Source organism: Neoarius graeffei, chromosome 24, assembly GCF_027579695.1.
Source record: "Neoarius graeffei isolate fNeoGra1 chromosome 24, fNeoGra1.pri, whole genome shotgun sequence".
NCBI classification, from domain to species: domain Eukaryota; kingdom Metazoa; phylum Chordata; class Actinopteri; order Siluriformes; family Ariidae; genus Neoarius; species Neoarius graeffei.
Genome location: NC_083592.1, coordinates 48,026,335 through 48,042,758, shown reverse-complemented (window position 1 = coordinate 48,042,758; position 16,424 = coordinate 48,026,335). Strand labels below are relative to the sequence as shown.

General features: G+C 44.1%; 1 protein-coding gene across 2 annotated transcripts in view; it reads right to left on the bottom strand.

The window, feature by feature from the left end:
• Nucleotides 1-16,424, bottom strand: part of ak8 (adenylate kinase 8) — a 76,279-nt gene that overhangs the window by 9,658 nt on the left and 50,197 nt on the right. For both annotated transcript variants that reach the window (XM_060906728.1, XM_060906729.1), the window contains one exon: nucleotides 7,881-8,022. In XM_060906728.1, coding sequence (XP_060762711.1) covers nucleotides 7,881-8,022 — 142 coding nt within the window. The remainder of the gene's footprint in view (nucleotides 1-7,880; nucleotides 8,023-16,424) is intronic.

The following is a 16,424-nucleotide window of genomic DNA, read 5'->3' as shown; positions in this document are numbered from 1 at the left end:
TAACATTCCTATCCCTAAACTTGAGCAACTTGTCTCCTCAGTCCCCAGACGTTTACAGACTGTTGTAAAGAGAAAAGGGGATGTCTCACAGTGGGAAACATGGCCTTGTCCCAACTTTTTTGAGATGTGTTGTTGTCATGAAATTTAAAATCACCTCATTTTTCTCTTTAAATGATACATTTTCTCAGTTTAAACATTTGATATGTCATCTATGTTCTATTCTGAATAAAATATGGAATTTTGAAACTTCCACATCATTGCATTCCGTTTTTATTTACAATTTGTACTTTGTCCCAACTTTTTTGGAATTGGGGTTGTATTATTCTATCCACATTCACTGGATATGAGCAATCGTGCACTCTGGCTACTCTACTACTAGACTATCAGCTCATATACCGTGAGAAGAGGAAAAAAAAATGGTGGAGCGTGTTACTGAATCAACCAAGGACGAAATAAAAACTCTACTCGAAAACAAAACCACAAAAAATACAAAAAAAAAAAGCAACAAAATGTGGAATGAAAGTATTTGATGGTAAGAACATCTTTTTTTCAATAATAATAATAATAATTATTATTATTATTATCGCATTTTTCACAAATTGCTCCTGTCATTTCGCCGGTTTGTTTACATTCTAAGCGGAAATTATTTTGTCGGACGTTTTGTGTAAAGTTTTTATTTATCGAATTTGCAAAAAATAAAAACAAAAATGCTCCATTTCTCAAAATCCAGTGAATGTGGATAGAATAAAACAGTTATTCCACTCAATCTCATCGTACATGGATTATAGTCGACTATCAGCTCATGTGCAACTCGATTTCGTGGAATAACTGTAAAATACACTTTAGATAAATTGATAATATTGCAACACAAAGGATGCGATACATTGACACTTTTCCTTATTTCTTTTTGCAAAATTTCTGGACGGAAATTGGCTCCACCCACAGGATAGAAACAGATCAGCTCAACTATGCTCCTTTTCCTCAAAAGGCAACCTACAATATATTTAGAGTTTCAACAGAGGAAGTGTGGTTTGTTGGGGGGGGAGATTTTGCTCAAATTGTAATTGTAATTCATTTTGCAGGCAGCAACAGGGGGCTTCAAAATTACAAACTGCTCCTTTAAGATGAAAAGCATGTGTTTTCTGGACATGTATATTCATTTTAAAGGAGTTTTATCATGAATATTTGTTGTAGGGTTTAAGTTGAATCTTTAAGCTCCATTTTGGCAGCTTAGTAAACATTTTTAAGAGTATACTGTCTTACTAACTGCATTTTATTTTATCCACATTCACTGGATATGAGCAATCACACGCTCTGATTGGCTACTCTACTACTAGGATATCAGCTCATATACTGTGAGGAGAGAAAAACAAAATAGTGGCGCGTGTTGCTGAACCAACCGAGGAAAAAATAAAAATTCGACTCGAAAACAAAACTCCAAAAAATACAAAAAAAGTTATCAACAAAATATGGAACGAAAGTAATTGATAGTAAGAATGTATTTTTTTTTATTTTTCAAGAATTATTATCGCATTTTTCACAAATTGCTCCTGTCATTTCACCGGTTTGTTTACATTCTAAGCGGAAATTATTTTGTCGGACGTTTTGTATAAAAGTTTTTGTTTATTGAATTTGCAAAAAAAAAAAAAAAAAAAAGCTGTTTCTCAAAATCAAGTGAATGTGGATAGAATAAAACAGTTATTCCACTCAATCTTGTCGTACATGACTTATAGCCGGCTATCGGCTCATGTACGACTCGATTTCGTGGAATAACTGTTAAAGGGATCCTCCAGCGGATTTACTCTTAAACTTATGCTAAGTAAAAATATTTGTAGATTTCAACAGTCAAAAATTCATTTTCGGAGACCAAATAGTGTTCTAGAGAAATACATTTTTATTAAAATACCAGTTGGGCCTCCCGCAGAAGGTGACGTATGGTATGCGATGACGTAGCTTAGCAGAAGCTTGGAGCAACTCGGCTGTTTATATTCTCTGTTTACGTCATGGTTTTGCTAGTTTTACATGCATTTTTACTGAATTTATAAATAGGTTTTAAATAAGTAAAGTATGCCTCATTGCACAGCATATAAATGCCAAAATGATGCTAAATAGAAGGATGAGAAGATATCTTTTCGCTGTTTCCCTGGCCAGAATCATCGTAAGAAATGGACTCATGCCATCGGAAGACCTCAAAACAATCTGCCTGCGGTGCCCTACTTCTGCTTCGAACGTTTTGAATCATCCTGTTGCGATGAATCGATGGAATTAAAAGCAAGATTAATGAGGGCTTCCAGAATAAAAAGAAAGATAAAAGACGATGCCGTGCCAACAATATTTGCCCATTGTTCAGCTCTAAAAGTCTACCGATGCAGTGTTGAGTGGCAACAGAGACAACAACACCGGGAAGTTAGTTTCAACTTTGATTCTTTGTAGTAGATTATCGGTGTCTTGGTGAATTGTAATCGGTATTTTGATAAGTTGTAGGCTCTTCAGCGTATGCTGGAAGGAAATACGGGTAACAAAGAAAACACTGACGTTAAAGAACAAATCACAGACACATCAAGAGACGGAGCATTCGATTGAGCTTCAGGTACGGTCGACTACAGTCCAGATAAGAGAATTACCCAGAACGTTTGGCATGAAAGTCACTCATTTGAAATTCCCAAAGTTTTATTTCATGGTAGTTTCAGTTTCATTTATGTCCTCGGAACATGAATTGACCAGAAAGAGGGATACTGCTGTACAAACAGATGAACCAGTCAGTCAGTGTTGAAATCCAGAGACAGTTGTCTTCGGAGACAAGATTATCTTTTGCTGAGAGATGAAAGCGTCTCATTAGATGATTCGTTCGAACTCTACTAGCAAAACCACGATGTAAGCTGAGGATATAAACAGCCGAGTAGCTCCAAGCTTCCACTACGCCACATCATCGCGTACAGTCATGGCCAAAAGTTTTGACACTGACGCAAATTTTGGTTTTCACAAACTTTGCTGCTTCAGTGTTTTCAGATCTTTTTGTCAGATGTTTCTATGGTATACTGAAGTACAATTATAAGCATTTCATAAGTTTCAAAGGCTTTTATTGATGACAAATACATCAAGTTTATGCAAAGAGTCAATATTTACAGTGTTGACCCTTCCTTCTTTTTCAACACTCCTGCAATTCGCCCTGCCATGCTGGAGATCAGCTTCTGGGCCAAATCCTGACTGATGGCAGCCCATTCTTGCATAATTAGTGCTTATCACAAATTTTTGGTGTTTGTTTATCCACCCACTTTTTGTACCGGCGAGTTGGTCTAGTGGTTAGCGTGTCCGCCTCTCGATCAGGAAATCGCAAGTTCTACTCATGGTCGGGTCATAACAAAGACCATCATAAAAATGGTGCCTACTGCCATCTGGCAAGGCACGCTGCAATACAGATGCGAGTGGGGAATCAAACTCTCGCACTTACCAGAGGACTAGCCCTCCACTGTAACCCTAGCTATATAATAGGCGAGAGGCCGAGGGCTACGAAACGGAGATCGGCGCTGCCAAACGCACCATGAAATGGTGCGGGAAGGACTTTGACCTGCTTTTTGAGGACTGACCACAGGTTCTCGATGGGATTAAGATCTGGGGAGTTTCCTGGCCATGGACCCAAAGTTTCAATGTTTTGTTCCCCGAGCCACTTAGTTATCACTTTTGGCTTGTGACATGATGGTGCTCCATCATCCTGGAAAAAGCATTGTTCATCACCAAATTACTCCTGGATCGTTGGGAGAAGTTGCTCTTGGAGGATGTTTTGATACCATTCTTTATTCATGGCAGTGTTCTTTGGCAAAACTGTGAGTGAGCCCGATCCCTTGGATGAGAAGCGACCCCACACATGAATAGTCTCAGGATGCTTTACGGTTGACATGAGACAGGACTCATGGTAGCGCTTGCCTTTTCTTCTCTGGACAATCATTTTTCCAGATGTCCCAAACAGTCTGACAAAGGTGGACAAAGTACCCAACTTCATTACTTAAGTCAAAGTACAGATCCCATTGGTCAAATGTTACTCCGATACAAGTGAAAGTTGTCCAGTCAAATTTTTACTTAAGTACTTGCTTTTAAAAATACTTAAGTATTAAAAGTAAATTTTCTGTCAGTGCACTGTTGTATTATTGCCACAATGCTTACAATACCTAACGCCGTTACCAAAGACAGAAATGTCAATTCACAAAATGAACGCATGCTGTGTGCCATCATGGCGGTTTAACTTTAAGCTAGCTAGTCAGTGAAACTCCACCTGACATGCTAGCAAACTCTTTTCAAACTTAAAATTATATTGGGTAGCTAACGCTACTAGAAAAGAAAGATTTCTACATTCTGTTTATTTGGCAAGATAAAACATATTTCTGAAAGCACTTCAGATAAGTTAACATTATTCATGTTAGCATAACTCCGTTTTTACATGCTAACTAACAGTGTCCAAGTTAACTAACCATGCGTAAACGTTAGCTGTGGACAAGGCTGTAGCAACTTGGCTGGCAATTCCATAGAAAGTCATTTGACTAACCAGACTGCATAGCTACATTTGCAATGTTATCGCTAGCTCTAAAAGCACAAACAACTTCATTACAATCTTTCTCTTGGAACAAAACGTTTATATACCTCAATATGCTTCCGCAGGTGGACGGCGAGTTTTTGTAGGCCGAGATGTGGTTTGTTTTTGGCAAACAAAGCAAATGTTTAAAATGAAACGAATCTTTAACCCTTTCAGAAAACTGAAACATGGGTTCTAGGTAAAACCATGAGTGCGTGCGTTCCCCAGAAGAACCGCCTCCTTCCATTCTGCCATCAACTGATCGTGTTCAAATAACGCTGCAGAGAAATCACTGAACTTGATTTTATACAGTCTATGGACGTGACGTGACCCTAGTGATTACTGATCGGCTGTCTCAGTGTCGCCTGCGAAAAAAACAATCACGTTTTAGAAAAGAAAAGAAAAAACATCCACTTTCAAAGCTGCTTCATAGTAACGAGGACCTTGATACCCAGAGCAGCCTGGGGTCAAAGGTACAGTACTTCAGCCACTCCTGCTGGTCCAAGGAATCAAACCAGCAACCTTTTGGTCCCAAAGCTGCTTCTCTAACCATTAGGCCATGGCTTCCCTATCCTAGAATTAGAGATGATCTAGGTCACGGCTTTAGCTATTCTGAATTTAGCATCTTCCGATTAAGACATGCCAATATTATTTGCGGGCGGCACGGTGGTGTAGTGGTTAGCGCTGTCACCTCACAGCAAGAAGGTCCGGGTTCGAGCCCCGTGGCCGGCGAGGGCCTTTCTGTGTGGAGTTTGCATGTTCTCCCCGTGTCTGCGTGGGTTTCCTCCGGGTGCTCCGGTTTCCCCCACAGTCCAAAGACATGCAGGTTAGGTTAACTGGTGACTCTAAATTGACCGTAGGTGTGAATGTGAGTGTGAATGGTTGTCTGTGTCTATGTGTCAGCCCTGTGATGACCTGGCGACTTGTCCAGGGTGTACCCCGCCTTTCGCCCGTAGTCAGCTGGGATAGGCTCCAGCTTGCCTGCGACCCTGTAGAACAGGATAAAGCGGCTAGAGATAATGAGATGAGATGAATATTATTTGCATTTTAGGAGCATTCTTTGGCTGTATATACACAACATTCGCACAAGGCCTCTTGTGTGTTTATGGTCAGCTCTGTGCATTGTACACACTAGACATCAGTTTGCACGGCTGGGGAAGAGATACGACTGCATGTAAACAGGAATATTAGTAGAATATTCATGTTCATTAACTAGAGAACGGATGGAGGAGAGTGTCAGGGGTGATTTGTAACAGAAGGTTGCCAGCAAGAGTGAAAGGGAAAGTGGACAAGACAATAGTAAGAGCAGTGATGTTGTACGGTTTGGAGACAGTGGCACTGACAAAAAGACAGGAGGCTGAACGGGAGTTAGTGGAGCTGAAGATGTTGAGATTTTCATTGGGAGTGACAAAGTTGGACAGGATTAGAAATGAGAAGATTAGAGGGACAGGACATGTAGGACGACTTGGAGACAAAGTGAGAGAGGCGAGATTGAGACGGTTTGGACATGTACAGAGAAGAGATCCAGGGTATATTAGGGGGAAAAAATGCTGGAGATGGAGTTGCCAGGTAGAAGGACAAGAGGAAGAGCAAAGATGAGATTTATAGATGTGGTGAAGGAGGACATGAGGACGGTTGGTGTGTCACACTGCTGAGAAATAATTGAACTTGATTTTATACAGTCTATGGACGTGACGTGACCCTAGTGATTACTGATCGACTGTCTCAGTGTCACCTGTGAAAAAAAAAAACCATCCACTTTCAAATCTGCTTCATAGTAACGAGTAACGAGGACCTTGTTAGAAATGTAGTGGAGTAAAAAGTATGATATTTGTCTTTCAAATGTAGTGAAGTTAAAGTCATAAGTTTCCAAAAAAATAAAAAATACTTAAGTACAGATACTCAAAAAGTGTACTTAAGTACAGGACTCAAGTAAATGTACTTTGTTACTGTCCACCTCTGCAATCTGACGAGAGCTTCATCAGAGAAAATAACTTTTTGCAGTACTGGGGTAGGGCGGCACGGTGGTGTAGTGGTTAGCGCTATCGCCTCACAGCAAGAAGGTCCGGGTTCGAGCCCCGTGGCCGGCGAGGGCCTTTCTGTGCGGAGTTTGCATGTTCTCCCCGTGTCCGCGTGGGTTTCCTCCGGGTGCTCCGGTTTCCTCCACAGTCCAAAGACATGCAGGTTAGGCTAACTGGTGGCTCTAAATTGACCGTAGGTGTGAATGTGAGTGTGAATGACGTAGTACATAGACACAGACACATAGACGTGTCTGTGTCTATGTGTCAGCCCTGTGATGACCTGGCGACTTGTCCAGGGTGTACCCCGCCTTTCGCCCGTAGTCAGCTGGGATAGGCTCCAGCTTGCCTGCGACCCTGTAGAACAGGATAAAGCGGCTAGAGATAATGAGATGAGATGAGTACTGGGGTAGAGTTATTTTCCCTGATGAACCCCCGTCAGCCAATTTTTCTAGAACACTATTTGGTCTCCGAAAATGAATTTTTGACTGTTGAAATCTACGAATACTTTTACTTAACATAAATTTAAAGGAGAACTGAAGGCAAATATTTATCATCAAAATTCTATTTATCTCATTTTAGTAAATATAGGAATGCATTTTTGATCGCTATTTTGTCGCTGCTATAGCAAGTTATGAGTGTTTGAAATATGCTACATAATACATCAGTCCATATGTCAAAGCGACGGCTGTAAACGAGATTCGTTGAGACCTGTGCGAGACATCGTAGGACGGAAGTAAAACGTACAGCAGAAATCAAAGCGACCGACATCTGCCAACGTTGTCAAAAGACGCGTGTGCCCTCTTTCGAACGCTGACGTAATCAAGCTGGAAGTTTTGTTTGTTCTGATAGCAATCAGGAAAGTTTGAAAAAAGTAGGCAGTAAGTAATTGTCATTTAAACTCGTTTTTGTGCAATATTTCGTTTGGAAAACAGTTTTCAAAACGGCGGCACTGACACCTGGCTGACACTTGACGTTTCGAAGTCTCGCACAAGTCTCGTGAAGATCGCGCGGATAAACGACGCCTGCCGTGGACCAAACGAACTAAATTCAACACGGCTAAAAACCGAATAGGCCGATAAGTATAATATTTAACTGCAATTAGTTGCCAATACGAGTCACGATATACAGTAAGGTTACTAAAACTGAAAACGTAATTGAATAACATGCTAATTAAGAAATAAAGCAAGTTTAAATATGACTTCGGTTCTCCTTTAAGAGTAAATCCGCTGGAGGATCCCTTTAAGTGTCTTTCAGAAACGTATGCCTTCATGGCCTGTTTGTACACCAAGTACCTGCTAGGGAGGAAGTTGGACTCCTGCAGTCTCTCGGCCTGTTCTACATCTCGAGGGAAGCCATGAAGGACCCAGCCGCGGATGGTACAGTCCAGCCGGCTCAGTCTCTCAGTCAGGATCTGCAGCACCATGTTATCAGGCACTGTGATGAAGCAGTAGGAACGTTAATGAGTGAAGAACACATCACATCATTATCCTTTATTTAAGTTTGCTTTTCACATGTGCATAAAAAGTGCAGTGCACTGATCATAAATATGAATCTCAGTGGCGTCCAAGAGGTGCACTCTGAATGATACTTGTTTCATATATGGGAAATGGAAGCGTATGTCATGCTATTTTATAAAGTGCTCTATCTATCTATCTATCCATCTATCTATCTACTGTATAGTATCTCTCTGTGAACTGCATGAGATTAAAAGGTTAAACATCGAAGGAAACTGCTGAGGTCTTGAATTATGCTGTTTACTTCCAGGCAACGTAAAAATTTATGTTACCTTGCAGATGAACAGATAAACACACTCGCACAAAAAACTTTTAATAAGAAACTTTAAGACTGGAGCAAAGATTGCCACAAAGGCGAGAATGAATTACAAAAAGAAGTCGAAGTGATCTGATCAGTCAGCGTATGCACGGGTGTCGTTCCTTTTGTGTGTGAGGGTTTTATTCAAATAAAGATTCAAACGGTAAATAAATGAGTAGGAACGCTGTCATTTAAATTCACGTATGTACATTTTGTCTCGTGAAGCTTTTCCGTGGTTTGCTCTTCGAGCACAAAAGCAGTCAACAGCTTCCTGACAGGCGACATAAGTGAATTGTTTAAGAAGATGATACCGTTATAAAGCTGGGAAGAAGACACTTCGTTCTTGACATGCGGAATAAAAACATAAAAGCCGAGGACAGTGTGTGGAAGAACTGAAGGGAAAGTGAAGCCGACGAGCGCTGTGGAGGACAAACAAATAATGGGGGTGAGGGAAAAAATAGAACATTCTTTAAGGAAGGCGAGAGCGCACTCAGGGGGGTCTCTGTGGATGCTGAAAAATTAAAGTTGACGGTTTCAAACTGTCCAATTTCCACATCAAACGCCCGCAGCCTCTTGCCTCTCTCTCCCCGGCTCGGCTTCAAACGGCAGGCAGCCTGGAGAGAGCTCCTCTCCTCTTTTCCTTGTTCTCTTTCTCTTCTCGTAAGACTACTGTTTTTTTTTCATTTCCTTAATAATCCTGCTCCCTAAATCCCCAAAGCACTGTTCTGGTTCCACTAGCCACCGTCTCTACATCGCCTAATTATACCCCAGCGAGCCCATTAATCAACTCGTAAATTATTTAGGCAAGCTTCTCTGCTTGAAACCTTCACTGTCACAACGCAAGAGGGAGAGACGGAAAGAGGGAGGGAGAGAGGGAAGGAAGGAGGGACAGAGTCAGAGTCTTCAGACATGAGCCGAAAGCTCTCCCCGAGGACAAAAAAAAAGCTCGGTTCAACAAGGCGCGGGAGTGCCAACTAACACAACATTTACATTACATTTCTTATGCATTCTTCTCTTGCAAGCATGAATTTGTGAATGCATCCGCTGTTGCAGTTTAGCATGTCGTCAACAAGCAGCGTTGCAGTCTGACAGTGTAAAAAAAGATGTGTTAAAAAAAAAAAAGTCAGAAGAGCTTCATAGTCACCATGTGGAGCTCTCTAAACCATCATGACTTATCTTCTCTGCTCATAAGACCTTTGATGCAGGTCAAAAAGACATGTAGGATGTTATCTATGTACAGCAGCGTGATAAGACGTTCATCCTGAAATTTCAAGCTTCTTTTGATATATCCTCCATATCACACACACACACACACACACACACACACACACACACACGTACGTATCTCAATCCTACACTTTCTACTTCCCAACTATTTGGATATGTATGGAGGGTTTACAGTTATTGCGCAGAAAAGTCTCTTAGCACAAGTTCTAAAGTCTCTTAGCACAACTCTAAGCACAAGATCCAAGAACATCCCTCCATCCATCCATTATCTGTAGCCGCTTTATCCTGTTCTACAGGGTCGCAGGCAAGCTGGAGCCTATCCCAGCTGACTACGGGCGAAAGGCGGGGTACACCCTGGACAAGTCGCCAGGTCATCACAGGGCTGACACATAGACACAGACAACCATTCACACTCACATTCACACCTACGGTCAATTTAGAGTCACCAGTTAACCTAACCTGCATGTCTTTGGACTGTGGGGGAAACCGGAGCACCCGGAGGAAACCCACACGGACACGGGGAGAACATGCAAACTCCGCACAGAAAGGCCCTCGCCGGCCACGGGGCTCGAACCCAGGACCTTCTTGCTGTGAGGCGACAGTGCTAACCACTACACCACCGTGCCGCCTCCAAGAACACTTAATCTTTATTATGAATTCTTCCTGATCATGTTTAAAGATGTTTGATGGATTTTTTTTTTATGAAAGTTGCCGAGATTCTGATCGAAAATGAGCGACTGTTTTGTGTTTCCCCCGCCGCCATCTTGAAATTGCCATGTTTGATGGAGCCCGTATGTTAGTCACCAATCCTCCTGCCAAATTATTTAACACAGCAAGTCCCCTGACCCAGTACACCGCTCCAGCCAACTTCCGGGTTTGTTTTGTCTCTATTAAAAGTGCTAAGCTTAAATGAGATCATATTTATTATTTACAGTTTGCTAATTTAATAAAGAATGAAAAGTCAAGCAAAATTTACAAGGTGATAAGAGTTTAAAGAAAGCTTTTTTGTTTCTCATCTCATCTCATTATCTCTAGCCGCTTTATCCTGTTCTACAGGGTCGCAGGCAAGCTGGAGCCTATCGCAGCTGACTACGGGAGAAAGGCGGGGTACACCCTGGACAAGTCGCCAGGTCATCACAGGGCTGACACATAGACACAGACAACCATTCACACTCACATTCACACATACGGTCAATTTAAATATTGCTGTGAGGAGACAACGCTAACCACTACACCACCATGCCGCCTGCTTTTTTGTTTGTTCTTTATTTTAATTTTTTACCAAAGAAAAAAGGTGGAAAGAAAGGAAAACTATGAATGGCTATTTCAATTATTTTATTAAGCTATTTACATTTCAGGGTGGCACGGTGGTGTAGTGGTTAGCACTGTCGCCTCATAGCAAGAAGGTCCGGGTTCGAGCCCCATGGCCGGCGAGGGCCTTTCTGTGCGGAGTTTATCATGTTCTCCCCGTGTCCACGTGGGTTTCCTCCGGGTGCTCCGGTTTCCCCCACAGTCCAAAGACATGGAGGTTAGGTTAACTGGTGACTCTAAATTGACCGTAGGTGTGAATGTGAGTGTGAATGGTTGTCTGTGTCTATGTGTCAGCCCTGTGATGACCTGGCGACTTGTCCAGGGTGTACCCCGCCTTTCACCCGTAGTCAGCTGGGATAGGCTCCAGCTTGCCTGCGACCCTGTAGAACAGGATAAAGCGGCTAGAGATAATGAGATGAGATGAGAAGTAAAATATACCAAGTGTCTGTACTTTATATTATTCTACTCTTAAAGTTTTCAAATCTAAAACATCGGAACCGAGGCTGACATACACACACTGTTGCCATGACCCAAACTCTTATTTCCCGGAAATGGCCCGGTGCTAGAGCTCAGTGGAACACACTTTGTTGCTTTTTCTTCTTTTCTTTTGTATTTTTTGGGGGTTTGTTTCCAAGTAGTTTTGATTTCGTCCTTGGTTGTTTCAGCAACACGCGCTATTATTTTATTTTTCTCTCCTCATGGTACATGAGCTGATATCCTAGTAGTAGAGTAGCCAATCAGAGCACGTGATTGCTTATATCCAGTGAATGTAGATAGAATAGAAAAATATCTTTTTAGAACAAGCACATCAATATAAATATAAACCTGTGATTTGCTATGCGGTTGAAGCCCTTGTCAGTGCTTCTGATGGAGAAAATTAAATCAATACCGTCTATCCAATCAGATTCGAGCACTGTGATTAAAAAAAAAAAAATCATCATAACTCTGCTTATAATTTGTTGGAAGTTTCAACTAGTCCATGCATCATGATTGTGCAACATCTAAAAAGGCGACTGACTCCAAACGCACACGCCACACCAGCCTACATCTGTCAGAGAGCAACATTTAAAAACTCAAAAGAGGTGATTAGGATTTCAACAGAACTGAAAACATATGATGAAGATGAGGATTTTCTTTAAGGATGAGCATTTGTTGAAATGTTGTTGCCGTCACCTGCATCACCTGCCCTAAATGACGAGTCATAATAATTCAAAAATTAAATACAAGCTTCAAGGAAAGTCTTACCGCTATTAGCTGCGTGAATAAATTGTCCGAGTCTCGATCTACTCCTTCGAAACAATCTTAGCTCATTAAATGTGATCCACTCGAGTGTTTCCTAAGCCCTGAAGTATCTCTTGCCTTTGTGTCAATACACACAGTGGGAGAAGAGCTAACAGCAGGAAGCTGAGTTCAGCTGTCAGCGCTCAGCACGTTCTCCATGGCCATGCTGAGGACAGAGAGTCGGGTAAATTGAAAAGTCGCTCGAGAGGCAGCACCTCTGTGATAAGGCGCTTGAGTGTCAATCTCATTAAACGCACACGCGCTTTTGTAGCTCGTCCATTCTCGAGGGACATTTATTATATTAATCACATCTTGCTCAAGGCAAGTTTAGACACTTGGCAGCGGTGACTGGCAGGCGCAGCAGACTGGGATGTGATGCGAGGGGTGGGTCTGTTTGGATAATCTAACTGGGGACAGGACACAGTGGCAGATTTACAGCTCCCCTTATTGAATTAGTTTCCCTTTGGGGTTTCGCAAGGAGATGTGGACAAGGGATAAGGTGCAGGAAATGACAGCAAAAAGTATTTGGACGTAAATGAATGCACAATAGAAATACTGCAGGAGCAGAAGTACAGCAACCAGGCTACTTCATAGGTATAGCATTCATTTCTGGTATTCTTCGTTTGCATGTGACATCATAGCTAATTATGCGTGAGGCTTTGAACTGGAAGTCGGCCATGTTGGAGGATATACAGTGGATATAAAAAGTCTACACACCCCGTTAAAATGATCGGTTTTTCTGACCACGATAAATAATTTCAAAACTTTTCCCCACCTGTAATGTGACCTATAATCTCATCTCATTATCTCTAGCCGCTTTATCCTTCTACAGGGTTGCAGGCAAGCTGGAGCCTATCCCAGCTGACTACGGGTGAAAGGCAGGGTACACCCTGGACAAGTTGCCAGGTCATCACAGGGCTGACACATAGACACAGACAACCATTCACACTTACATTCACACCTACGGTCAATTTAGAGTCACCAGTTAACCTAACCTGCATGTCTTTGGACTGTGGGGGAAACTGGAGCACCCGGAGGAAACCCACGCGGACACGGGGAGAACATGCAAACTCCGCACAGAAAGGCCCTCGCTGGCCACGGGGCTCGAACCCGGACCTTCTTGCTGTGAGGCGACAGCGCTAACCACTACACCACCGTGCCACCCAACCTATAACCTGTACAATTCAATTGAAAAACAAACAAATCTGTTAGGGGGAGAAACATAAAAAATAAAAAATGTACAATAAGCTGGTTGCATAAGTGTGCACACCCTTAAACTAATACTTTGTTGAAGCACCTTTTGATTTAATTACAGCATTCAGTCTTTTTGGGTCGGAGTCTATCAGCCTGCCACATCTAGACTTAGCAATATTTGCCCACTCTTCCTTGCAAATGTTAGGGTTTTGCTGGGAATCAAACCTGGGTCGCTGGTGTAGTAATCCAGCAAACCCCCACTAGGCCACCAGGGGAATGACTCAAGTGCGGAGGCATGAGGCGAAAGTAGAGTAGCAAAAAACAGTTTATTTACAATGCAAAAAATCCAAAAAGTATAATCCAAAACGATCATGGAAAAAATAAAAAATCCAAAAGTCAAAAACAAAATCCACAAAGTCCAAAAGAAAGCAAAAATACAAAGAACACAAGGACATAGGCAAGGCACATGGGACAGAGGTAACTAGCACTAAACAGCATAGCAAAAAGACTCCGTGACTAGAGGCCAAACTGAAGGAGTATAAATACACAAACTAAATAGAACACAGGTGACAATAATGAGGACTAGGCGGGGCACAAGGCACATGGAAAAACAAAACACAACACAGAAACAATAGCGGCCTCTAGCAGTCAAAACAAACATGACAACAAAAAAGGAATGATAGCGGCCTCTAGAGGCCAACAAAGTCCAAGTCCTAACAGGACCCCCCCCCCCCAAGGAGTGTCTCCTGACGTTCCCAGGGCGCTCAGGATGGGCCAAATGGAAGTCCCGACAAAGTTCTTTATCTAAAATGTCCCGGGCGGGGACCCAACAGCGCTCCTCAGGGCCATAGCCCTCCCAGTCCACTAGGTATTGAAGCCCACCGTGGACCCGGCGGGAGTCAAGCAGGCGGCGCACAGTGAACACAGTCTGACCCTGGAAGATGCGGGGGGACGGGGGATTCCTAGGGGCAGGGGCATACGTGGATGACAGTATGGGCCGCAACAGGGAAACATGGAATGTGGAGTTGATCCTTAGAGTCCGGGGCAACTGGAGCCGGTAGGCAACAGGGTTCACCCTGCGCACCACCTTGAAGGGGCCAATGTAGCGAGGAGCAAGCTTGCGTTTCTCCACCCGCAGCGGAAGGTCCTTGGCGGACAGCCAAACCTGCTGCCCAGGGCGGAAAACGTGGGCAGGCCTTCTATGGCGGTTGGCCTGAGTCTGGTTGGCCCTGGAGGTCTGGATGAGGGTCCTCCTGACCTTGCGACACCATCTCACATACTGTTTGACCGAGGGCACCCCAGCGTCCTCCTCCTGGTCCGGGAACAGAGGTGGCTGGAACCCGAATCGTCACTGGAACGGCGACAGCTTGGTGGCCGATGACTGCAGGGTGTTGTGGGCATACTCTGCCCATGGCAGCCAGGTGCTCCACGATGTCGGGTTATCCATCACCAGGCCTCGCAGGGTGGTTTCCAGGTCTTGGTTGAGCCTCTCAGTCTGGCCATTGGACTGGGGGTGAAACCCAGAAGAGAGGCTGGCAGTGGCCCCGATGAGTTTGCAGAACCCGCGCCACACTCGGGAGAACTGGGGCCCCCGGTCTGAGATGATGAACTGTGGGAGACCAAAGACTCGGAAGACATGGGTAAATATAAGTTTGGCAGTTTCAAGAGCAGAAGGGAGTTTGCACAGCGGTATGAAGCGGCAGGCCTTAGAGAATCTGTCGACGATAACCAAAATGACAGTGTTACATTGTGAGTCAGGAAGACCTGTGATGAAGTTGACTGCCACGTGGGACCAGGGACGCCGGGGAATGGGCAGAGGATGCAGGAGGCCCTGGGGATGCTGTCGTGGGTTCTTGCTTCTGGTGCACACCTCACAGGACAGGACGAATGACCTCATTTCCTTCTCCATGCTTGGCCACCAGAAGCGTCTTCTCAAGAAGTCCAGGATCCTCCGAGCTCCCGGGTGGGCGGTGAGAGGGGATGAGTGACCCCACTGGAGAACCTTGGCCCGGGCTTGATGAGGGACGTACAAGAGGCCTGGTGGCCCCGTCCCAGGGCCGGGGTCCTGGCGTTGAGCTTGTCGGACGGCCTCCTCAACACCCCAGCGGACAGGGGCCACAATCCAGGACACAGGGATGATAGGTCCAACTTCACTTTCCCTGTTGTTGGACGAGAATAGCCTGGAAAGCGCATCCGGTTTGGTGTTCTTAGAGCCAGGGCGGTACGATAGGGTGAAGTTAAATCGGCTAAAGAACAAGGCCCACCTAGCCTGTCATGAATTAAGTCTCTTGGCTTGCTGGAGGTACTCCAGGTTCTTGTGGTCCGTCCAAACCAGGAATGGATGTTGTGCTCCCTCCAGCCAGTGCTTCCACTCCTCAAGGGCCAGTTTAACTGCAAGCAGTTCCCAATCCCCCACATCATACCGGGACTCCGCAGGGCTCAGGCGGTGGGAGAAGTATGCGCAGGGGTGCAACCTTCCATCCGAATGTTGAGAGAGGACCGTGCCGACGCCACTGTCCGAGGCGTCTCCCTTGATGACGAATGGTTGCGAAGTGTCTGGGAGGACCAGAATGGGTGCCGTGCAGAAGCGTTGCTTGAGGTCCCTGAATGCCTTTTCCGCCTGAGGAGACCAGACAAAGGATCCACCTGTCTTTCTGGTGAGATCCAAAATGGGCGCTGCTACAGAACTGAAGTTCCTGACAAACTTGCGGTAGAAGTTAGCAAACCCTAAGAACCGCTGAACTTCTTTAATGGACTTGGGAGCGGGCCAGTCCCGGATGGCCAGGGTCTTGGCTGGATCCATCTGGAGTTGTCCCGTTCGTACAATAAAACCCAGAAAGGAGACCTCGGGGACATGGAACTCACATTTCTGGGCTTTGGCAAACAGATTGTTCTGTAGCAGCTTTTGGAAAACCTGGCGGACGTGGTGGCGATGCTCCTGCAAGGTCTTGGAGAAAATCAGAATGTCGTCGAGGTAAACAAAGACATATAGGTTGATCATGTCTCTCAAG